Consider the following 23,874-nt stretch of genomic DNA (forward strand, 5'->3'; position numbering starts at 1 on the left):
AACAGAGAGGTGTGGAGACATATAGTGATTCACAGAGTTGACAGGAAAAATGGAAAATTCTTCTTTGCACTCAAAGAACTTTATTTTATTTTAATTTCTACTTTTGAAAAAAAGGGAGCAAAATTACAGAAATGGGACATCCAAAATAAAACTAAAAACACATGCATTTACTTCAGTACCAAAATAAATTAATGAATTTAATAATAAATAAATAAACAAATAAAATGAATATACATAAATTAACTAATAAATAAATGTAACAATAAATAAAATGATTAATACATAAATTAACAAATAAATGAAATGTATAATAAATAAATTAAATAAATAAAATTAAATAAATAAAATGAATAATACAAAAAATTAACTAATACATAAAATGTATAATTAATAAATGAATTAATTAAATCAATAATAAATAAATAAACTAATAACTGAAATCAATAATACATAAATGAACTAATAAATAAAATGTCTAAGAAATCAATAAATTAAATCAATAGAACAACTATGTTCAAACATCCCTTAATTTCTCAGCATTTAACCAACAATCATAAAATAAAGGGATACAGTCGTATTTCTAGCATCTCTGAGAGATTAGAAACTACTGTATGTGTATTCTTCTTCTTCTTCTTCTTCTTCTTCTTCTTCTTCTTCTTCTTCTTCTTCTTCTTCTTCTTCTTCTTCTTCTTCTTCTTCTTCTTCTTCTTCTTCTTCTTCTTCTTCTTCTTCTTCTTCTTCTTCTTCTTCTTCTTCTTCTTCTTCTTCTTCGTGTGGAACAAATATTCCTTTTTCAAAGCTTTGTCAATGCACAGTTAGAGTAGTGTGAGGAGGAAACTGAGGTGACTTAAGGTGCTGGATTTATTCATGCACTAAAGCTCCTTTTCATTCACTTCAAAGCTGCTTTTTATTCCCTCTCTGAGCTCCACAAGTCAAGCTTTCCTTATCCTCATCTCTGAGATGTGACGGAAGATCAACATCAAGCTTTGGTTTCTGCTTAAACTCTCTGAGCTTCTGGAATATTCTCATATTCTCATTATTACCATAACAAATGAGTGGGAAAAGATGTGACTGTGAACATAAGAAGAAGGTTGTGGAAGGAAAAGTGTCTGGTGATCAGAGAAAAACAAAGGGTGAGGCAGGGATTACATGATTAATATTGTGTGTGTGTGTGTGTGTGTGTGTGTGTGTGTGTGTGTGTGTGTGTGTGTGTGTGTGTGTGTGTGTGTGTGTGTGTGTGTGTGTGTGTGTGTGTGTGTGTGTCTGGTTATCATCAAAGCTTCACAGATAGAGGAAGTGGTGAAGCTATTGGGGTGAGGCTGGTTTCCTGCTGTGGTTTCTCACTTCTGCTGTTCAGAGATACACACACACACCCACACACACGCACGCACACACACACACACACACACACACGCACACACACACACACACACACACACACACACACACACACACACACACACACACACACACACACACACACACACACATTATCATCCTTTGACACAAACTGTCAAATAAATTACACAAAAATGCACAAATCAACAACAGAAATGCAGAAAATGACAGAAAATTGCAACAAGAATACAAAAAATAACAAAAACACACGTTCATGTTGTTAATGTGGCCCTTGGATCAGATAAATCACATATTTTTGTGGCCCCCTGCTGTGATAGTGTTGCCCATCCCTGGAATGTGCTGAACACATATTGCACACATTGCTGTTCCTCTGGGGTCAGTTTGACCCCAAGCTGTTTTAGTTGTGTAAAAGTTGTCTGTCTGTGTAATGCAATCTGCACATGCTCTCTCTCTCTCTCTCTCTCTCTCTCTCTCTCTCTCTCTCTCTCTCTCTCTCTCTCTCTCTTGAAAATGTCTTCTAGGAAAAGGTTTCCTATCAATGAGGTTTTGGAACAGCTCTTTCACAGTTTAAGTGATGTAGAGGAGGGTGTGTCTGAAACTTTATAGTGAATAACCCCAATATGTTACAAAAAGGAGTTGCAAAGAAATAAATAAGTTTATGGGGGGGGGGATAATAACTATTCAAGATAAATTAATCTAATTTACCTGATGGTGGCACTAGAGAACAGGTCAAGGTTTCATTATCAAGGGCTTATTTATGGATTCAACAAATAAACAAAGTGTTTGACACAAAGACTTGGTCAGATTGACCACAGGGGTAAAATGTGTTAGATGTAATATTTGAGGATAATAGGAGGGTTAAACCTTTTCTCATTGTGTGCCCCTCCCATTTGTTAACCTCAGAGTCACAGACGGTCGCGTGTCAACATGAACTGAGACGAGGAATCCTTCCCTCAACAAACACAACAAACACTGGCAGCGGAAACGAGCCTGATTATAAAGAGGAAGGAAAAAGTCCCACAGGTTATGGACTCGTCACAAACACAGACAATGGCTTCATCATCCTGTCCACACAGATAACAGGAGAAAAAATAATGCTTGCTTTTGAAAATCTGAAATGTATTAGATAAATTAAAGCTGTGGTATGTAGAATCGTGAGGCGCTCTTTATCAAAAGATAAAGTTGGGTGGAGAAAATGTGAGAGTTATGAGAAGATTTTTTGAAATTATAAGAATTTTTTTGAAATTATAGAAGAAAATTGGAAAATGATGAGATAAAAAGTTAGATTTTTTTTAAAACAATGAGAAAAATTTTAATTATGAGAAAAAAAATGTAAGTTATGAGAATTTTTTTTTTTAATTATGAGAAAAAAGTTAGTTAAAGGAAAATTACGAGATTAAAAGTTAAAGTTAAGAGAAGAAATTTGTTAAATCACGGGAATAAAGTTAAATTTGCAAAATTACAAGAAAAAAGTTAGATGAATATTTGAAAATTGTGAGATAAAACTTTAAGTTATGAGAAGAATTCTTTAAAATGTAGATATAAGAAGAAAAAAATCACAAAAAGTTAAAGTTGGGAGAATACATTTGAAAATTATGAGAAAAAAAATAGTGATGAGAATTTTTTTCAAAATTATGAGAAAAAGGTTAGTTATTAGAAGAAAATTGGAAAATTACGAGATATAAAGTTAAAGTCAAGTGGAGAAAATTTGAAAATTATGAGAAAAAAGTTAGTTATTAGAAGATTATGAGATAAAAATTTCACGTTAAGAGAAGAAATTTGAAAATGATGCGATAAAAACTAAAAATGATGAGAAAGAACATCTGCAGCGTGTCTGTTTGTTTCTTTGTGGGTTTTATTTACAGAACACTGTTGCTTTACTATTTTTAGAAACGCCCCGTCATGAATTTACCAACCGGGGAGTAGAGGGTTAACCGGGTGTGCGCGTCCTCGCTATCGGGGGCGTGCACGTCGGCGCGGGAGCGCGCAGCTGCAGCAGATCAGTCGGCAGGTCGTTCAGACGGTAGGAGACGCGCACAAAGTCCGGACCGACGAACACGGCAGAACCGAACCTTGGGTCGTCCGCCGCGGCCTTTCCTCCCCGCTGTGGAATTACCTTGTGACGGGGATTGTTTTTATCCAACCAACGCCGACACGCCGGGCAACCACGGAGAGGCTAGCCACCATGTCGGGGAGCAGGGAGGAGGAGAGGAGGAAACTGGCCGACATCATCAACCACTGGAACGCCAACCGGCTCGACCTGTTCGAGATCAGCCGGCCCACGGAGGTAAGGAGCGCCGCCCCAGGTGGCAGGAAAGGCCGAGGCTCTGAAGGCCTTTACCCGAAGCTGTCACTGGTTCTGGGAACAGTGGTAAGCTGTTAGGAACAACGTGCTTTACTAAGAAACACACCGAGATCCATGAAACAAATCTGCACATTGAAATAGCACAACAACCAGCCGTTATTATTTAATAATATGTGCTTTTTTCATAGCTATCGACCTCAACAACAAACGAAAAACTCCAGTGTTGTTTAAATCCATTCACAAATAAACTAAACTCTTTTCACCTCATGAGTTTCCACCAAAATGTGTGTATTTGTTAAAGAGCGAAGGCTCATTAAAAGTTGATATTTTACTCAAACTGCGTATTATTTATTCGTGCTGAACATGCTGTATTTATGGTCGTTTATAGTAATTTAAGTGATCACTTTAAGTATGTTGTTGCGTGTGTTTTGAAGGTGAAATCAGCGATGCTCGGCACTGAATTGCGTTATTTTTGACTGGACTTTGGCGTGGCCATCGCCAGAACAAGAGGTAATGGTGTAGTGGAGCTAGTGGCTCTCGTGTTGGCTGATGACTGACTTCCGGCTGCATCGTTGGTTGCTACTGGTAACCGTGGACGTTGAGAACAATGACTCGGACTCCCACCCATATATTCACGATTGATATATTAATTATACTTTTTTTACATATTCATATATCTAATTGTATATAATGTATAATGTGGTTGTTTTTAATAATTAAGGCTAGTAGTTATTGCTTTGCTAGTAGCGTCGGTATGAAACCTGGCTAGCTCAGCAGCTAGCTAGCTTTAAATGCAGGATATAAATATAATTTGTGTCCCATATGAGTATGCATGACTTTTAAATAGTGTAAGTGATTTATAGGACACAATGATACAATGAGATATTAGCAACAAGCAGGGTGCTCACTGCACATGCCTTCACCTGGTGGGGGGCACACAAAGAAAGATACAGCCCCTCTCACACCCTGTGTCCTGTCGGCCCACACACACTGGCCTTGGCCTGCATTGTTTCAACCAACTTGGCAACACTGACTTTAACCTGCAACATATTGACTGTGTTGTAATCAAAGTCGCGTCTGAGCTCAGGTTGTGGTTGTTTACTAATAACAGGATAAGAAACGCCTTCCTACTGTTAATTAGACACACAAGCCAAGCCACTTCTTAAAATGACTCCAAAACATACTAAATGACAACAAAAACACTCAAAATGACAGACATATGCACTCAATGACAATAAAAACCCACAAAATGACAACAAAAACACACAAAATGATACCTATACACACACAAACTGACAACAAAAACACCCAAAGTGGTTTTTGTTGACAGTTTGAGTGTTTTTGGAGTCATTTCACCACAAATCATGACCGACTGTGGGTATTTCACACTGTACCTCAAGTAGCTTGGGTTCTGTTCCTCACCCATCTTCCTCCAAACCTTTGGACCTTGATTCCCGAATGAAAGACACACTTTACTTTTATTGGAAACGAGGACGTTTTCTTTCTTGTCACAGTGATATTCACACTCAGGTGGTGTCATTTCTAGTGAGTTAGCATGTTCATCGTGTTCCCAGAAACATACATGATCTCAGCTGAACAATGTTGGCACACTGCCCTCGTTTTATCCACTTGTCTTTGTCCGTTGCAGTATTTCACCTGGAAGCCGAAGTGTTCCCAAGCAGGAGACTTTAGCGACTTTCACTAGCGTTAGCCATGACATACATGTAGCTGCAGGCGGAAGTAAACACACGCAACGTCCGTTCTGTTCCGGGAACTCACCCTTGCACAACCCTGTACCCGAACCGAACGTCCTGTACTGAAATGGTTCAATACAAATACATGTATTGTTACATCCTTAGTGTATGGTGGAAGGTGCTTCACTTGGTGCTAGCATAAACACAATCTACGGGACCTGGTTCTCAGAAAGAACCAGTTTTTGATTCCCATCCCTACTAATCTGGTATATATTCCTGCTGCTCGCCTTTAAGATCAAATCCTTTACCACAGAGCTCACATTGATTATATAAAATACACCTTGTGTGCATTTCCATTTCTTACAACTTTTAACCAATTTCTGTTTTTTAAAATCCCATTTCACCATTTTTAACCCATTTTATTAGTGATTAAAACAATGATTTCCATCTTTAAGATGACTATAATAATAATAATAAACGTTCCTGGATAACAGTGGATATTATTCATATAAATAAATAAATGTGGTTATCACAGATTCATAGAACAATGGACCATCATTTTACTGACTTTATGGATGGACCCCAAAAATCTGTCCCCGTTATTCCCCCTTATAGATGGTCCTGTCTCCACATGACTGTTCTTCAATGTTCATGTCTGTGTTCAACCACCTTCAGCTACAGTGGGGGCTGTATACACTGTATTTATAGACAAGCGATCCTCTACACACCAATTTTCTTAAAATGCAGAATTATATGTTGTACATAATGAGGAATACTTAGTGGAAGTCTTGTTTAGAGTGTGTAGTTTAGTTTCATTTAGCAAAATGCTGACATCTGGACTTTAAAGTGTCTGTGGGGCCTTCTGTATCTATCTGTTGATTTTATCGTTGAGAAGCCAGTTTTTAGTGCTGCGTGGTTGGTTTTAATTATGTTTTTTGTTTGTTGTTGACATGAAAAACAAGACTTGCAAAGCTGTGAAGCTTCTGTGGATGGAGCTTTTAGCCCCCACTGATGGGCTGCACACAGCGAATGCTGCTAGAAGATCTCTGCACTTTCTGTGTTTACTGCTGTACGATACGGTTCAGTTTTTACTTTGATTTCATAAAAATTAAGAGACATTTTAAGTGTGTCAGTGAACTTTAAGAGATCTCTAAAGTGTTTGTTTTTAATATGTTATGGTTTAATTTATTCAGGAAATTTTGTTTGGTCTCTTCACATGTTTTGACTGCCAACTGAAAGTCTTCTTCAGAGGTGTCTGCTCATCGCTTTGATGTTCACTTATGAGTTCTTTGTGTTTCCATTGTCTCCGTCCATGACTGGTTGATCATTTTCTGTTCTGCAGTGGTCTGGTAATGCAGAAAACTCATAAGGACACATCAAAGGAATCAGCAGACGTCTCTGAGGAAGACTGACTGTTGACAGTCGAAACATGTCAGGAGATCAAAGTAAATTTTCTGAAAAATAAAATGTCTGAATAAATGAAATCTTAACATATTATTTAAAAAAAGAACATAAACTTGCTGGAATTATTGTTTGTTTTTGTATAATAAAATAAATCGCAGGTCAGAAAATGAATGGATTCATAATAAAATAATTACTTAAAGCTTTTTAAAGCAGTGGTTCCCAACCTTTTTTCGGTCATGGCCACATTTTAATATCACAAATTCCTGGCGACACCAGAGACTTTTTAAATTACTCTTTGATCATGTTTGTGATACAGTGTTAAGAGAGGCATTATGGTGACGAGATGCACCAGCTCAGATATGTTTATACATATTCTTTATACTGGTGTGTGTGTGTATATATATATATATATATATATATATATATATATATATATATATATTAGGGGTGTGTATTGCCTGGCATCTGGCGATATGATTCATATACCGATACATAGGTCACAATACGATATATCTTGATATTAAAGTATAAGGCAATTATTGTGATTTTAAAAAAAATGGCAAACAACTGCTCTGTAAATGTGTACACCTTCATCAAAACATTATGTATGAAATACATTTTATTGGCATATTTTACACTCAAAAACATTGGCTTTAACATGCCATGTGCCAATAACTTAAAATAAAAATAACATACAATCTGCCTGTGGCTTTTAAACCAATTTTGACTTTAGTGCATAACTAAGGTATATGTCTAGAACAACAAATAAATGCAGAAAGTTAGTACTTTCTGCAAGCTGGTCAACATGCCCAGGTTTCAGCAAAACTTCTTTATATTTATATATATATATTATTAGATTTATATTTGAGGAAGTGAAAGTATGTAATACAGTTTTTTGAGATCGTATGTGATGGTTTCATTTGGAAAAAACAAATAATTAAAAAAATGCTTGAATAATCATTTTATTTTATTATTATTTAATTAACTATAAAAAGTTTATACTGTACTTTCTGTTAAACTAGATTTATATCTGACAAATTTAAAGTATGCAATACTCTGTTTTAATTTAAAAAAAAGAATATTTAAAAGAGTATTTAAAAACAATTGCAAAAGTAATAATTTTAGTTTTATTATTTATTCATTTCATTAACTATAACATTTTTATACTGTACTTTTTACAAGTTTATAATAATAATCTAAAAAAATTACAAAAATATGATTTTAATCAGTAATTTATTTTTTAAAATCCAGAGATTTCAGGCGACCCCAAGGTTGAGAAATATTGTTTTAAAGCTTCTTTGGTGTTTTTAGGCTGGCTGCCCACCCCCTCTTCCAAAGGGGGGGGGGGGGGGTGATTAATTTAGCAGGCTTGAATGTGGCCGTTAGAGCAATGATTGACCTCCAGTCGTCTCGCTGAAGGAGGAACGTTTCTGAGGCTGGATGTGACGCCTGGTCCAGGAGGGATGGATTAAATTCTAACAGATGCACATCCTTCCTTCCCATATGTCCCTTTGGTGGAGCCCCTCCCTCCTTTACCACCCCCACAGAGCTGGACTGCTGTCCTTCAAACTGTCCCGACTCCTTCTGATCGAGGCGGGATAGCTAATGTCCAACTGGATCTCTGATACCTTTTCAGTTTATTTGATTTGATGCAGTCTAACAAAAATCTTCAAGCATAAATCACAATTTATTACAAATATATAACGAGACTGAAACGCAAAAGATGGAAAAATCGTTGCTTTTGCTACTTCTCAGAACAGAATGAAAAGCACAGTTGGATGATTTCTGACCTTCCCCTAAACAAGCCACAATATAGAATTCACTCACACGTGCTGTCCCTAAAAGGAGAAAAAGCCAAAAGTACTGCTGTTTGTTCATAAATGTGCCTGTGTGGTATTTTTCATCAGCAAATTTATTAATAATATTAATAATAATTAATTTTATTTAAAAGCGCCTTTCAGGCATTACTTAAAAAACAGAATAGTACAAATACAATTTAACCCAGAGTTGTTTTTCTGGTACTTTATTTGAATTAAAAATATCAAGATTTATATATTGCCATTTTGAGAAAAAATAACAATATGAGTTTTGGTCCATATCGCACAGCGCTAAAATGTATGTAATTATATTACACGCTTAACAAATAACACTTTATACTCTTACAAACATGTTTCTACTGCTTTACATAACTTGTATTGACATTTTCTTTCAGAAAATAAATTGTCACTGGTTTTTATTTCTTTATCAACATTATTCCATAATTTAACCCCGAGAACAGACATCTTTGTTTTATTTCTAATCCTTTAGTACAATAAACATAAATTCATCTCTATTTAGGCTGTATTTGCTGTATTTTTAAACGCCTTTTGGAAGAGCATTTATTTTAGTTTTAAACATTATCTGTGCTATTATATAATAAATATCTTTAAATTTCACAAGTTTTGATTTTGACAAATAATAAATGTGATGATAATATCCTGCTTTGTTTACCGATCGTATGGCCTTATTTTTGCAAAAAACAATTTCATAAATAGTGGTCTTAAAAGCGGTGCCCCAGAGTTCTACATAGTACCTCATATATGGGAGTATCAAAGTAATAATCACCCATTTTCTTTTTTTTTTTTAAAAGGATTTTTTGGGCTCTAGTGGCCTTTATATGACAGTTGCTTGACAGGAAAGGGAGAGCAGGGAATGACACGCAGCAAAGGGTCCCAAGCCGGGAATCGAACCTGGGACCGGCTGCAGGTGAGGAACTACAGCCTCCATTTATGGGGCGGGCGCTCAACCCACTGAGCTAAACACCACCCCAATCACCCATTTTCTATCAATAATTATTAATATATGACTACCAGTGGATTTTATCCCAGTTTTGCCACCAAGAGCCGTGAGATCATTCGTGTGATTAGATTAGCCGTGGATGGCTGATTAGTCTGCAGCAATAGTTCTCAAAGTTTTTAATCTCACAAGCCCAAACTGAATGAATCCTGCTGTGGGATTTATGAACAGGGCTCATTAGAACTGGTGCTTCTGTCATGTGGGGCTTATTTCTGGATAAACACAAGGCTTTCCAAAGCTGTGTTCTGCTGACGTCAACAATTTAAATTATTCCCACACACTGGCCACACTTACATGGTGTTTTTTTCATTAGATAATTCAAAATTAATTATACTCACCTAAATAATTTTAAATTAAATAATTCTGAATTAATGTATCCTGCTTTGTGTTTACATGGAAATAGTAATTCAGAATTTAGGTTTACGTGGAAAACTTATTTATTCCCGGTGTGTTCATTGCCATGAATCTGACGATACAATTCACAATTTGCATGTCACGATACAGTATATTTAGATACTAAACAATACGATATACATTGCGAACAACAACAAATCAATAAAAATGGACTTAAAAGTGTTGGCAACAAATTCATTATCGATTCGTTGACGTGCGATTTATGTCACTGATCGTGACACAGAGCTGTTTGCTTCACCAGCAGAGCTGTGTTTGTGTGCGCTCACCATGAGTGTTTGTGTACGCTCACCATGAGTGTTTGTGTGCGCTCACCACGAGCGTTTGTGTGCGCTCACCACGAGCGTTTGTGTGCGCTCACCACGAGCGTTTGTGTGCGCTCACCACGAGCGTTTGTGTGCGCTCACCACGAGCGTTTGTGTGCGCTCACCATGAGCGTTTGTGTGTGCGCTCACCATGAGCGTTTGTGTGTTTGTGTGTGCGCTCACCGCGAGCGTTTGGGCGTTTGTGTGCGCTCACCGCGAGCGTTTGTGTGCGCTCACCGCGAGCGTTTGTGTGCGCTCACCGCGAGCGTTTGTGTGCGCTCACCTCGAGCGTTTGTGTGCGCTCACCTCGAGCGTTTGTGTGCGCGTAAGAGTTTTGCGTGTGACTTGCTTGCGCGCGTTTGTTTGTGCATGAGAAACACTTTTATTTCAGTTTAATCAGGGTATAAATGTGCTTTATAGATAAACTGTTTAAAAAAAAAATATTTATTAATTAACCGATTCATCTATTATGAAAATAATCATTAATTGCAGGCAGCTCTATATCGCAACATATGGCGATATCAATAATTACTAATCTAACCTTCACAAGTACAAAATGGTATGAAATACAATTGTTTTCATTGTTTTAACTTTGCAAGAACATAAAGTAAAGTAAAAACTGACCAATATCAAAAACAAGTGGTATGTTTATAAGTTATTTTAAAAAAATGCATACGCAATTAAATGTTTTTTTTGTTAAACACAATTTAAAAATTCAATTTGGACATTTTTTTGGAGACTACAATAATTGTGCGGTGAAATATTGCGATATATTGCCGAATCGATTATTCAATTCCTCTTCAGTTCTTGGGGTTGGGAAGGCTTCTGATTGGACAGGAGGCCAACAACATATTCACAAAAACTACAAAACAGAACTTTTCTTTTCAGCTACAACATAGAAGAACATTTTCTGCTAAAAACGGCACAAAAGTGCATTTTCGGATATTGATTTAATTTTTTTCAATAAAATGTCAGTGCTAAATAAATATTTCCTTATTTGTTAATTGATTTATATCTTTGAAGCATTAATATTAATTTATACAATTGCAATGTTTTAATGTTCGTGAGGTTAGTACACATTCAGAGCCTTAAATGTAATGGGAATAATAATTTACATAATTTTTTTGGTTTTTGGCCGTGGTTTTCCCATTGTTGTTTATCATTTTTGCAAAACGACTGAAAATGATTTAAAGCGTTAATTAAACACATACAAGATCATGGAATTTTTTCATTCCGAATTAAAATTAGAATAAACTACTTCAGATTTAAGTTTAAATCAGAATGGCCATTTTCATTTGGAATTTGGTTTTTAAAAAGTGATTTCTAATCTTTTTAAAGAGGATTTCATTTTTATTCTGAATTAAAGAGAAATTAAAGCTCTCATGTAAACATAACCACCGTTGCATTATAGAAACTTTAAGATCAATCCCAACACCTCAAACTGGTCTTTATATTCTACTTTAATACAATTTTTCATATCTTGTGTTTTGGGTAACTGTGGATTCTGGGAATTATATACTGTCTTATTATTTATATCAATCACAACAAAGTGCATCAGTGATGATAAGTGACCATAGAAAAGTTATCGTACCATTTCCTCTTCTATTTTCCCTGGGATTTAAAGGCTGAGCACATGGCATAGAGGTGAGTGACCCTGAAGCCAAACACTTAACAAAAGCAGACCTAACTCCATCATTTACTACACAACACACTCGCACAACACACTCGCACAACACACTCGCACAACACACTCGCACAACACACTCGCACAACACACTCGCACAACACACTCGCACAACACACTCGCACAACACACTCGCACAACACACTCGCACAACACACTCACACAACACACTCACACAACACACTCACACAACACACTCACACAACACACTCACACAACACACTCACACAACACAACACACTAACACAACACACTAACACAACACACTAACACAACACACTCACACAACACACTCACACAACACACTCACACAACACACTCACACAACACACTCACACAACACACTCACACTAACACAACACACTCGCACAACACACTCACTCTCACACTCACACAACACACTAACACAACACACTCGCACAACACAACACACTCACACTGACACACATTGTACTCAACAAGCAGACCTTGCATTTGGCTCCAGGGACAATAGCAGCTCCATGATGCTAGAGTACGTGATCGGCACTCGCACTGTTAGCATTAGCATCCACTTCAGCACATTTTACACAAATGTGTGGAAGAAAATATTTAAGTTACTCAGCCAATCATTTCATCTTCTCTCCTATACTATCTCAGAAAATGCTAATACTGTGCCGTGCGATTAATCAATATTTAATCAGAATTTAATAATTTACTGAGGGCGACGGTAAATAAGTGAAAAAATCCATTAGCTGTTGCTTTTCTCTTCAGATTCAGACATGTTGTACCCTGTGTTGTTGTTGTTCTCATAGACTAGATGTAGCAGCTGCATGTTGCTGCCTCCACAGGTCAGCAAAATTATAGGAATTGAAAAAAAAAACTTTAATTTACACTTGAATTAAACACAAACCTGGGGAACCATGTATACAGTTTTATGGCTTATACACATTTACAAATAATCAAATTTTAATCATGATCATGATTTTGGTTGTCACGATTAAATTAACCTGATCGTTGGCAATATTTGCATTGAAAATACGTCTATTCATGCTGTAAGAGTGTATTTATTCAATTAGCCTTTGGTACATTTCTTTAATTATAATTCAATTGTAAAGTTTAATTTTGCACTGTAAACTGTACACATATTGTTTGTGTAAAAGTAGTGCATTAAAACACAGATTAAATAAATAATTGTGATTATAATGATTACAAGATTGATAAAAAAAATAATCGTGCAGCCTTAGCACACATACATAGTTGACAATTATTTTTGAGGATCACTTTACCTTAAAAAAGGAAAATAAAAGAAATCTAGGAGTATACGGCCCATACGCCCACACCAAAAATATTCATATTTTGGTGACTCAAAGTGCTTTACATGGCATTATTCTTTCACTCCACACTTAGTGGTGGTAAGCTACTATTGTAGCCACAGCTGCCCTGGGGCAGCCTGACAGAATCTTATCTTTTTTCTTTGGCATTTCTCTCCTTGTGTGATGGTTTTTGAAGCTGTAGGCAGGGACGTGGTCCTATTATATAAAGATCTGCTGCTGTAAGAGTTTAAAAGGTTTTCCATCTTGCTGCTGCTTCTCCTTCATTTACATCAGATCATCCCAAAGTGAGAGACGTGTGGCGCAGTTTGAATCCCACAGTGACCAGTTATCGATTTAAATCTAAATTCAAGGCGTGTTGTTGCCGACATAAAAACCTTGAATAGATTTTATGGAGCTTTAACATCTCGGCAAAGCTGGGAAAACACCACGTCATGCCGTGTTTTTATAACTTTTATTTGACCACAGTTGGATTAACGCTTGGCTCTCTAGTGTGCGTTTACCACTCAGAGGAATTCTGGGGTTTTTTGGCCTTTTTTGCGATGATGGAAAATCTGAGGCCTTATGTTGCTTATGTAGGGGCTCTCATTTTCTATATCACTTCTTCCTTTATTCTGGTTCAGGATCCACTTATGGGTCATTTCATGTCATTTCAATACATGTTCAGGACATCCCACGCACTTCAGCCAAAATAAATTCTGACATTTTTACAAATTGTCTGTGATTATTCAATAGGCAACACCTCCCAAAAAGAGAAAATGTAGAACATGAGACATTTGTTCATAATAAACATGTTTTTATAAATAAATGTTTTTCTGATGCAATTGATTTTATATTTTTTTAGTTACTACAAATGATAATAAGACACTGAGGAAGCTACAATGACCTCATGTGAAGGATTTTCAATATTCGTGAGTGGTGAAATAAGCCAAAGATGGGGTCCAAAATAAAGACGTCTCATTTATACTATAAATTAAAACACATTTTTTCTTACAATCCCACATGCAGTTATGGACCATTAAAAATTGTAAAAAAAATATTTTGTTCATATTTCCAGAGCGTGTCACTCAAGAACCAATGCATATCTGTGACTAATCATCATTAGTGATGTGAACAGTCTATGTTCATAGCTCTAAGCTGATCACATTACAGGGAGCTGAGACATATGCTAAGTAGTTTACTGAAGACCCAAACATGTTCCAGACCCAAACACACACTGACTTTGTGACTATTTAGAGGAGCTGACATGTCCACCAGATGTATAGCAGATCTGTTTATATATTCTGAGAGAGTGGGTGGAGCTTATTACTATACCATATTTACCTTTCTGTGTGATGGAGTTCCTGACATATTGGAAGATGAACATGGAAGAAAAATAAAGACCCCCCCCTTTCACTAAATTGTCCATATCTCAAAAAACATTCATCCAATCAAACAAAAAATTTACAGTGTGACTATTGAACAATCATGGAACCATTGGTAAAGATTTCAGATTTTTTTTTTAGATTGAACCATTTGTTGGACAAACTCACTGACCCATATTTTGTATTATTTGCATGTAATGGACTTAAGTTTAATGTACTTACTGACATCACTGGCTATCATGCCATGCACAATATATCAAAATTCTGTTTTTTATGTCCTCCAAGCACTTCTTGTGAGCTTTTATTGTGAAAATGCGTGATTTTCCCCCATAATCTCTGATCTAATTTTTGTCCGTTTTTCTCGATTATGTAAAACTGGAGGCCCTACATACGTGATCTCCATGACTCACACGTTGTGTACTTTACTGTTTCACTCACACTAGCCGAAGAATTAGGATTTTCAGCGTCAAACGCTCCTAGTCAGTGCATGGGTTGCCAGTTTGAGTCCGCCCATAAAGCAGACATTTTTGTTATTTTGTGTATTTTTCAGTAGTTTTTGTTTTATTTGTCACCGTCTTGCGGATTTGTGAGTAGTTGTTATTGTGTTTATTTATGTTTTAAAAGTACATTTGTGTTTTTGGTGCATTTTTCTGTGATATTGTATGTTTTTATTGTCATTTTATGTATTTTTTTGTCCTGGCATCAGAAATATTGACGCATTTCCAAGTGTGTCTCAAGGAAGAAACGTGTTATTCCTTGAAACTGAATTTTGTAATTATTTTATCAGCTTTGCACTGATTTCAGCGTGTTGTAATTCTGCATCGTTCCCAGTGTCTCCATGGGAGGATGTTGGTGGGAATGCTGGGAGCTTCTGTGGTTTTATGGCACATCTGGTCAGTGGTTTCCTCACAGTGTGACACTTTCACTGCTGCTGTACTTTTCATTGCCTTTTCACCTAAAAAACCAAGATGATGTCAGCCTGATAAACTCTTTCTATACTGAGCTGTCACCCTGCAAATATTTAATATTATTCTATTATATTTATTTATGGTCGGGCTGTAAAGTAGCAGCTCTCGGACGCCTCGCTGTGACATCAGCGGCGTCTCTCACCGTTTCCACGCCGTTTCAGGAAGCAGGAAACCTGTGAGGAAGTGGGTGTTTTCTGGAGATAGTGCGTTTCCTGTCGTGTAGCGGGACAGACTGTTGTTTTAGTGGACGTAATGCCTGCGTGATTTCATTTATTTTCCAAAATGTACTTTAGTGGCAATATTTGTTATTTAAAGAAACCTCGAGAAGTTTTTAAATGTTTAAAATCAAACTTCGGCTCTTTTCAGTGACGTTTGTCACATTTCAATTAAATAATTCGTTAATTATTCACATATTTTTCTTATTGTTGCATGTTTTTAGAGTAAGTTTGTGTATTTTTGGTGGTTTTTGGTGCATTTTTCTGTGATATTGTATGATTTTGTATATTTTTCACCAATTAAAAAACAATTATCTCAGATAATTGTTGTGCATTTTCATATATTTCATATTTAATGCAGTATACTGTCAATAAAAGATCCTTTATAAAAAATATCTGTATTTCTTCTTTAAAATTGCAACGATAATATATATCTAAATATTTTAATTCCTAAAAAAAACAACTTCTGGTTCTAATTACCGACTCTGTCTTCCTCAGAGGCATCCACTGATTGCTTTGATGTGTCCTTATGAGTTATAGTATGTTGGCCACGCCCAGAAAGAACTCATAAGGACACATCAAAGTGAGTAGATGCCTCTGAGGAAGACTGACCATGAACAGTCAAAACAAGTGAGGAGATTAAAGTGAATCTCTTGAAAAAAGTTGTCTGAATAAATGAATGAAACCTTAACATGTTGTGAAAAATGTGCTTTGAAATATAGCGAAATACAGAAATTCTTGTTGTATATCTCTGGAAGTGGCTTTATTTTTTAGATTTAATTAGCCATAAATTCACTCTATATGTTACTCTTTGTCTTTAATTAATTGTAAAACAATTGTTTTGTTATATTTTGCTGTAAAAGTGTTTGTAACGATGCAAATAATCACAGGTTAGTCACAGAAAATCATGCAAATAATCAGATGTTTTAATCATTGCTCAGCACTAAAATGAACAGCAAGTGGAACAATTCTGACTTTATCAGCCTTTATTCAGCTCTACTAATCACGTGTGCTCATTTTCTGTGTCAGCTGGTGATGGTGCGAGTGTGTTTAGACGTCTAATCAGCACGTCACACACACTCACAGCGAGCGTTTTTATGTTCATCCGATGTGTCCCCCACTTGTTTTCTGTCATGTGGTCGTTTGCGAGCGACGTCATGGTAACGTGAGGCTGTGATCAGACTCCAGCAGCCATAAAAGAGGCCTCTCACACACAGCTGATTTACAGTGTGTGTTTGTGTCGTTGAGCCTCGATAGGGTTGAGTTACACACAGGTTTGATGTTTAAACTCAGTGTGATCCAGCCACGTAGTCACTGATCAACGCCTAATAAAATGTCTTTTACTAAACTTTTCCCATGCTTAAAATGAAGAAATAAGTAGATGTTTTTGTAATATTTGTGTTTTTTATGCGAAATATGTTTTGTTATTTTGTATATTTTTCTGTTGTTTTTGTGTGTATTTGTCACCGTCTTGTGTGTTATTAGAGTAAGATTGTGTATTATTGGTGCATTTTTCTGAGATTTATGATTTTGTGTATTTTTCAGTAGTTTTTGTGTGTATTTGTCGCCGTCTTGTGTGATTTTTTAAATACATTTGTGTATATTTGTTGTCCTTTGGTGTGCTTTCCTGTGATGATGCGTGTTTTTGTCATTTTGTGTATTTTTCAGTTGTTTTTGTTATTTGTTGCCGTTTTGTGGGTTTTTAGTCAGGATGTCCCGATATGATACCGATATTGCAGCCTTGCGTTTTTTTTTTAAATTTAATAAAACAATTTTAATTACTTATTTTATAGTGTGGAAAGTTAGAAAAAGTTTGATCATGTGATGTCACTCAAACAGAGAACAATAGTCAGCAACAGTAGGGATGAGAAAAACTGACCCATGTATTATTAACTAATTGGTTACATACATTTTAACCTTCAACATCATATCTACAGTATTCTACAATTTAATAAAATAAATAAAAAATGGACAAAAATATGTTGGTAAATCTGGAAATTTGAATCCGATATTTGTTTTCAGTTCTAATATATTCCCTAGTTTTTAGTGTAAAGTTGTGTATTTTTGTTGTCCTTTAGTGCATTTTCCTGTGATGTTGTATGTTTTTGTTGTCATTTTGTTTGTTTTTCAGTTGTTTTTGTGTTTATCGCCATCTTGTGTGGTTTTGTAGTAAGTTTGTGTATTTTTTGTGATGTATGTTTTTTGTTGTCATTTTGTGTATTTTTAATTCGTTTATTTGTTGCCGTCTTATGTGTTTTCAAAATAAATGTGTGTATATTTTTGGTGCATTTTTCTGTGACGTTGAATGATTTTGTTATTTTTGTATTTTTCAGTTGTTTCTGTGTGTATTTGTCTTGTGTGTTTTTATTTAATCTGTAAACTTCATTTTAGCTGAATTGTGCCTCTTTATCCTCTGAGCCATGATGTAACTGCTGATAAACACTTCTTCCTGCCTCCTCCCTGCACCTTCACCCAGTCCATCAACCTTCACCTGATGAAGCTGTAAAATGTGTATCGTGTTGTCGGATTCCACTACCTACCTTCATAGAGAAAAAGGTGTGTGTGTGCGTGTGTGTGTGTGCGTGTGTGTGCACGTTTTTAATTTCCCTGCAGCGATCCAATATCAAATGGGGCAAAAGATCAGGACCACGGCTCCTACATCGTGTCCAGCAGAGTTATGGCCTGTTTCTCTGTCACACACACATAAACGCAGACAGACGATGATTGAGTAACCGTCAGCTACATCCCACTAGCTAACCACTGCTAGCATCAGGAAACACAGCTCTAAATGGTTTACACATTAAGCAGTGCTTCACTGCTCGCGGGTGTTGGTTTTTATCACATAAAAAAAAAAAAAATGCATATTGACTTTAAAAACACACAATAGGACAGGAAACTACACTAAATGACTATAAAATGTGAGCAAAATCACACCAAATGACAGAAAAATACACAAAACGACACTATAACTACACAGATAGACTACAGAGATGCACAAAATGATTAACTCTCAAATCAACAACAAATATAAACAAAATGATTTCTAAAACCCACTATAAGACAGGAAAATACACAAAAATGAGAACACTATAACTACGGAAATAGACTACAGAGGTGCACAAAAAGATAAAAAAAACACTCAAAATGACCCAAAAATACACAAAATATCAACAAAATGACACTAACTACACAATTAAACTACAGAGATGTACAAAATGATTATTAACTCACAAATCAATCCAGTCCAAATCCAAATCACACATAGATACATGACAACAAACCACAAAATGATGACCAAAACACATGAATATGAATATAAAATATAATATACACAAATATATAAATATACACAAAATTACTCCAGACATACCAAACTTAAACAAAATATACTAAATGACAGAAAATCAGCCAAAATGACACTAATAAAGACTAACAAACTGACAACACATATACATTAAATGACAGAAAATTACACAAAATGACTCGTTTAAGACAGAAATGGACTCCAAAAATACACAAAATAACAACAAGACAACAAACGCAGATCATCGTTTCCTGAGTTGATAATCAGATTTGTCATTATTTTAAATGCTGATGTTAATAATACAGACGCAATCACTTGTGATAATGGCTGCCCTTAAATGATCTGATTTTAGACTTTGTTTTACTTTACATTTGAAATTCTTCAGGTCTTTGATTTCTTTTCCGATTTAAACAATTCCATGTCATGTGTCCTTCTAATAGAGTTTTTTATTATGATTTCTACATTCAGTCATAGGACTTGGACAAGAACAGAGGGTTGTGTTCCATAAAGCGGGTTGTGTTCAAACTCTGAGTGTCTCATTCCTAAACGCGAGCTATGTTCTTCTGAGTATGTTACCATGGTAACATTATCCGTGAACTAAACCTGCTTGTTGGCAGGTTTTATCAAAGAAACCCTGGGTTTCTGCCTGGCTCCGCCCATCTGAACATCATTTCTCAAGATAATATAAAGGAGGAGATGACTATTAAAATGAATCCACTTTTAAGCTCGATTGTTGTTTTATACTGTAACACAGTTTGATCTACAGATCACTCAACTTTCAAGTTAAGGGGGCGCAGTGTATTATGATGGCGCTCTTGGAAGCCTAGGGTCGCCCCCTGCTTCAGTCTTGTTTTTATGACTTTTTTGAAAGTCGAGATGACTCTGTTCACAATATTACATTAAAAGTCAATATAAATGATATGATATCAAGCGGCAGTCACTGTCTTTATATCCAGTGTAACAGGAGGGCTCTCTATGCAGCCACCCTATGCTGCTGACACGTCTCCTCAGACACATTTTATTCATATTATTCACCGCTCGTCACGTCACTGAAGAGATACAGTGATGAAGCGACCAAAAAGTGACTAATTATGGGTGATTTAAGCCACTATAGTCACTGAAAGTGTGTTCAGTGTGAACGCACCTTTAGAACAGGCTCATATTCCTCAAACACTGGGTGAATAAATCACTGTCTTCTGGGTGGTTACCATGGTAGTTCGTGTAACCTTCGATCCATTGAGTTTCCCATCACGGGGTATGTTGACCCAGAGTTTATGGATAGACTCAGTTTGTTAACCTTGCTTAATAATACCCCTCAAAGCTATTTTGTATGTTGTCTATATAAAACTGGGCCTTTTGTTGCGTTAGCGTATGAGAATGTGGGAGGAGTTTGAAGGAGTGTTGTGTGATATGGTCCTGTAGTTGTAGATTATTCAGTAAGGGTCCCTGAACCAGTACAGACCTGAACTCCTTCAGCTTTTACTTATGCTTTGTGTTGAGGTGGCTCAGGGGAACAGGATATTGGATTGTTTTCTCAATAGAAAGGCATCCGTAGACCTGAATGGGAGCCGCTCCGTCTCCCAGAGGCCTTGCCCTACTTAGGAGGCAGTTAATTTTCTACAACACCAATCGATATGTTAAAGCGCTCCCAGAAGAAGAAGAAGAAGCCTCCGTCAGCAGCTCAGAGTCACACATCAGCACAGACGTGTATGGGTGGGAGGGAGGGAGGGTGTGGCCCAGCAGCCGGGGGTGATATGTCACAGCTTTCAGGGTTCCTGTCGGGCAGGGAATCCCTGGAATGCAAATGGGGTTTTTCAGCAGTGAATTCCAGAAGGAGAAGGTCAGGTAACACGAGTCGATAGATGTGGGCTGGAAACGGAGGAATGTCAGCGATTCCTGTGAGCGTTCATCAGCACCTCTCAAACATCCAAAGTTCTTTAGTCTTTAGAGTTTAGCTGTTTAGCTGGGTTTCCATTGGAGATTTTTGCAAAACAAAAGTGATATTTCTAAATGTCGACAAAGTATTTGTGCTTTGAACGTGTTTCCATTGAAGGTTGTTTTGGAGCTTCGTAACTCCCATGAAATCTCATCCTGTGAGACTTCTCTGCTGGAAGATGGACGTTCCAAACCTAATGTGGCACTAATAATTTTAAAGTCTAATGCTAAGAAATGTCTGGGTCTCCTTTCCTGTCCACATGTACCGTGCCATGTTTTCTCAGAAAGAAGTGGTCATGTGACCAGGTACGTCACGTCTCGTGACGTGTATTTGCGAAAAAGTGTTTCCATAGCACTTTTATGACACATTTCAATATTGAAGCCTCTGAAATTCCTCCTCAGGAAAGCGTCAAAACTTTGTAGCCATATTTGAGTGTTTTTTCAAAATCCAGGTGTTTCCATTATCAGTTTTTAATGTGCTATTTAGTTTTTTTTTTTTTTCAATGATAATGGAAACCCAGCTATTTATAAATACACAAACCTCCGTTGATATTTGTCGTAGTTTCCCTATTTCGTCAACAACTTCAGTGATATCTTTTAACCAATGAAAGGCTCTCATCTCCACCTCTGTATTCTACAACAGGCCAACGATTGACTGACTATATTGATATGGAAACACCAATTGATACTCAAGTGTGTGATTGTAAACATGCGTTTGAACTATGTTGTGAATATTTCCCACCGGAAATTAGTTTTCAACGACAACAAATAGGTCTTTTTCAAGTCATTATCTATAATTGACCGGTACTCCATGCTTATTGGAAATATAAACAATCTGTACCAATTTTGCAGATAAACTCAACAGTACAGTATATGTTGATTATATGGATACACAGCATTAGAGATAACTTTTTGTGTTCTTAAAACCTCCCTTATGTTATTGAAAGTTGGAGCCGTTTTGATGCAGGATATCCCTTTGGGCAGCCTTTAATAATAAATGAAGAACCAACAATTTAATGTCGAGGATTCTCCTGATTGGATCGACTATGTCGGATTGTGGCCCATGTTTAGAGTTTCTGATTTTCAGTTTTAAAAGTTCACAATGTACCCATTTCTATGTCTTTTGTTTCTGTTTTATCGGCTTTCTTAGTTTAGACGTCAATACTTGATATTAAACATCATGTCAAACACGCTCAATGTAGTTTATGTTGTCATTCATTTTACATTAATATGCAGCTGAGAAATACGCACGTGCTGAGATCACACAAGATGATTACACATGCTAAAGCTAACATTAAACCACCTGTTTCACAGTGAAAAATATGGTGGAAATTTTCCCAAAACATGTGGGTCACAGTTTGTCTGTGTCATTGAGATATTTCCACTTCAGAAGGTGAAATCCATCAAATTAGGTGAGATTTTGCACAAGAATTGACATTTCTGTTCAAAATGTCAACCGATACAAATTGTACTTTAATTCTTTTTTCTCAAACATTCATGTGAGGATATATTCAGTGTCATACTGTAATTTCCACTTTGTTTGGTATAAAAAAATAATGGAAATTTAAAAAAACATTTCCATTTCCGTTACAGGAAAGCAATTTTGTATTATCCGTTTGAGGCCCAACATGAGGGTAACGATTGAGCCATAAGATCAATAAATCTATTTATAATCATACGATCCACTTACATTGATCTGTGCTCAGCAAGTTGATCTTTTTGTATTATTTTAATGTATAAAAACAATGAAAAGAGTCAGGTAAACATAACCTAATATGCATTTTTATTGAAAATGACAGAAAAGTAAACATCCTGTTAATTTAGGGTTAAAGTGTTGTTTTCACATTTTATATTAGATGTTACATTACGTTATTATTTTGGATAGAAAGTCACTGAATTGATTAGTATTGAGTCATTCTAAATGAACCAACGTCATCCATGAATCAAATGAATCGTGATTCGAATCGCCGCTAAAACAAATCGTGATACCCTTAATGTTTTACATGTTTTATGTTAAATTTAATTTGTGCCTTCGGGCCAACAGATTCAAGGAAATGAGTTCGATATTACAAACCGTACGATGTCGTTTGTCAGGAAAGTTAGCCAACACACAGCCGATATTTTTACATGAAGCGCTAAACTGATTGTGACGTTTATTTTGTCGTCCAACTCCTTTAAGTGAACCTGAAATGTCATCCATCAGTTGTTTTATTGCACTTTATATTGTCAGAGTTGTTTCTACATGTGAGTGAAAGAGATGTTAGTAGCAGGTTTTCAGTCATATTTTCAAGCTTGTGTGAGTTAGTCTGGATTGGAGAATCTTAGTGAATAAGTTAGTGATTGACGATGAAGGCCACAGCAGGATTTTAGCACCTGTGCTTAATGATATCTATCTTTCTTTCTTTCGTTCTGTCAGATATGCATTCCTCTGTGGTTTGGCCTCTCTTATCTGTCCTTTCTCCCTTTCCTCTTGTTCTAAAACAAGCGCTGCATTGTGTGTGCTCAGCAGAGCAGTCCGGCCTCAAAGCTGTGTGTATGTGTGAGTGTGTGTGTGTTCCAGCCAGCCTGTCAGACCATGTTAATCCCCTCTGAAGCCCTGCTCACCACATTGTCCCCCTTTCCCGCCGCCACTCATTGGCCGTCCCACCTGCCAATCCCAACCAAGCCCAACACACTCACATCCACACGGACCAATCCCACTGGACGTAACCCCACCCACTTTAACTTGTGCCGTTCAGCTCCAGTAGTGTACACCTCCCATGATGCATTGCTACAGATCCA

General features: G+C 36.4%; 1 protein-coding gene across 14 annotated transcripts in view; it reads left to right on the top strand.

Annotated features, from left to right (window-relative positions):
- Nucleotides 1–3,327: 3,327 nt before the first annotated feature.
- Nucleotides 3,328–23,874, top strand: part of afdna (afadin, adherens junction formation factor a) — a 129,571-nt gene continuing 109,024 nt past the window's right edge. For all 14 annotated transcript variants that reach the window (XM_028440642.1, XM_028440649.1, XM_028440650.1 and 11 more), the window contains exon 1: nucleotides 3,328–3,646. In XM_028440642.1, coding sequence (XP_028296443.1) covers nucleotides 3,545–3,646 — 102 coding nt within the window. In that variant the 5' untranslated portion in view covers nucleotides 3,328–3,544. The remainder of the gene's footprint in view (nucleotides 3,647–23,874) is intronic.

Source organism: Gouania willdenowi, assembly GCF_900634775.1.
Source record: "Gouania willdenowi chromosome 24 unlocalized genomic scaffold, fGouWil2.1 scaffold_320_arrow_ctg1, whole genome shotgun sequence".
Taxonomy (NCBI): Eukaryota; Metazoa; Chordata; class Actinopteri; order Blenniiformes; family Gobiesocidae; genus Gouania; species Gouania willdenowi.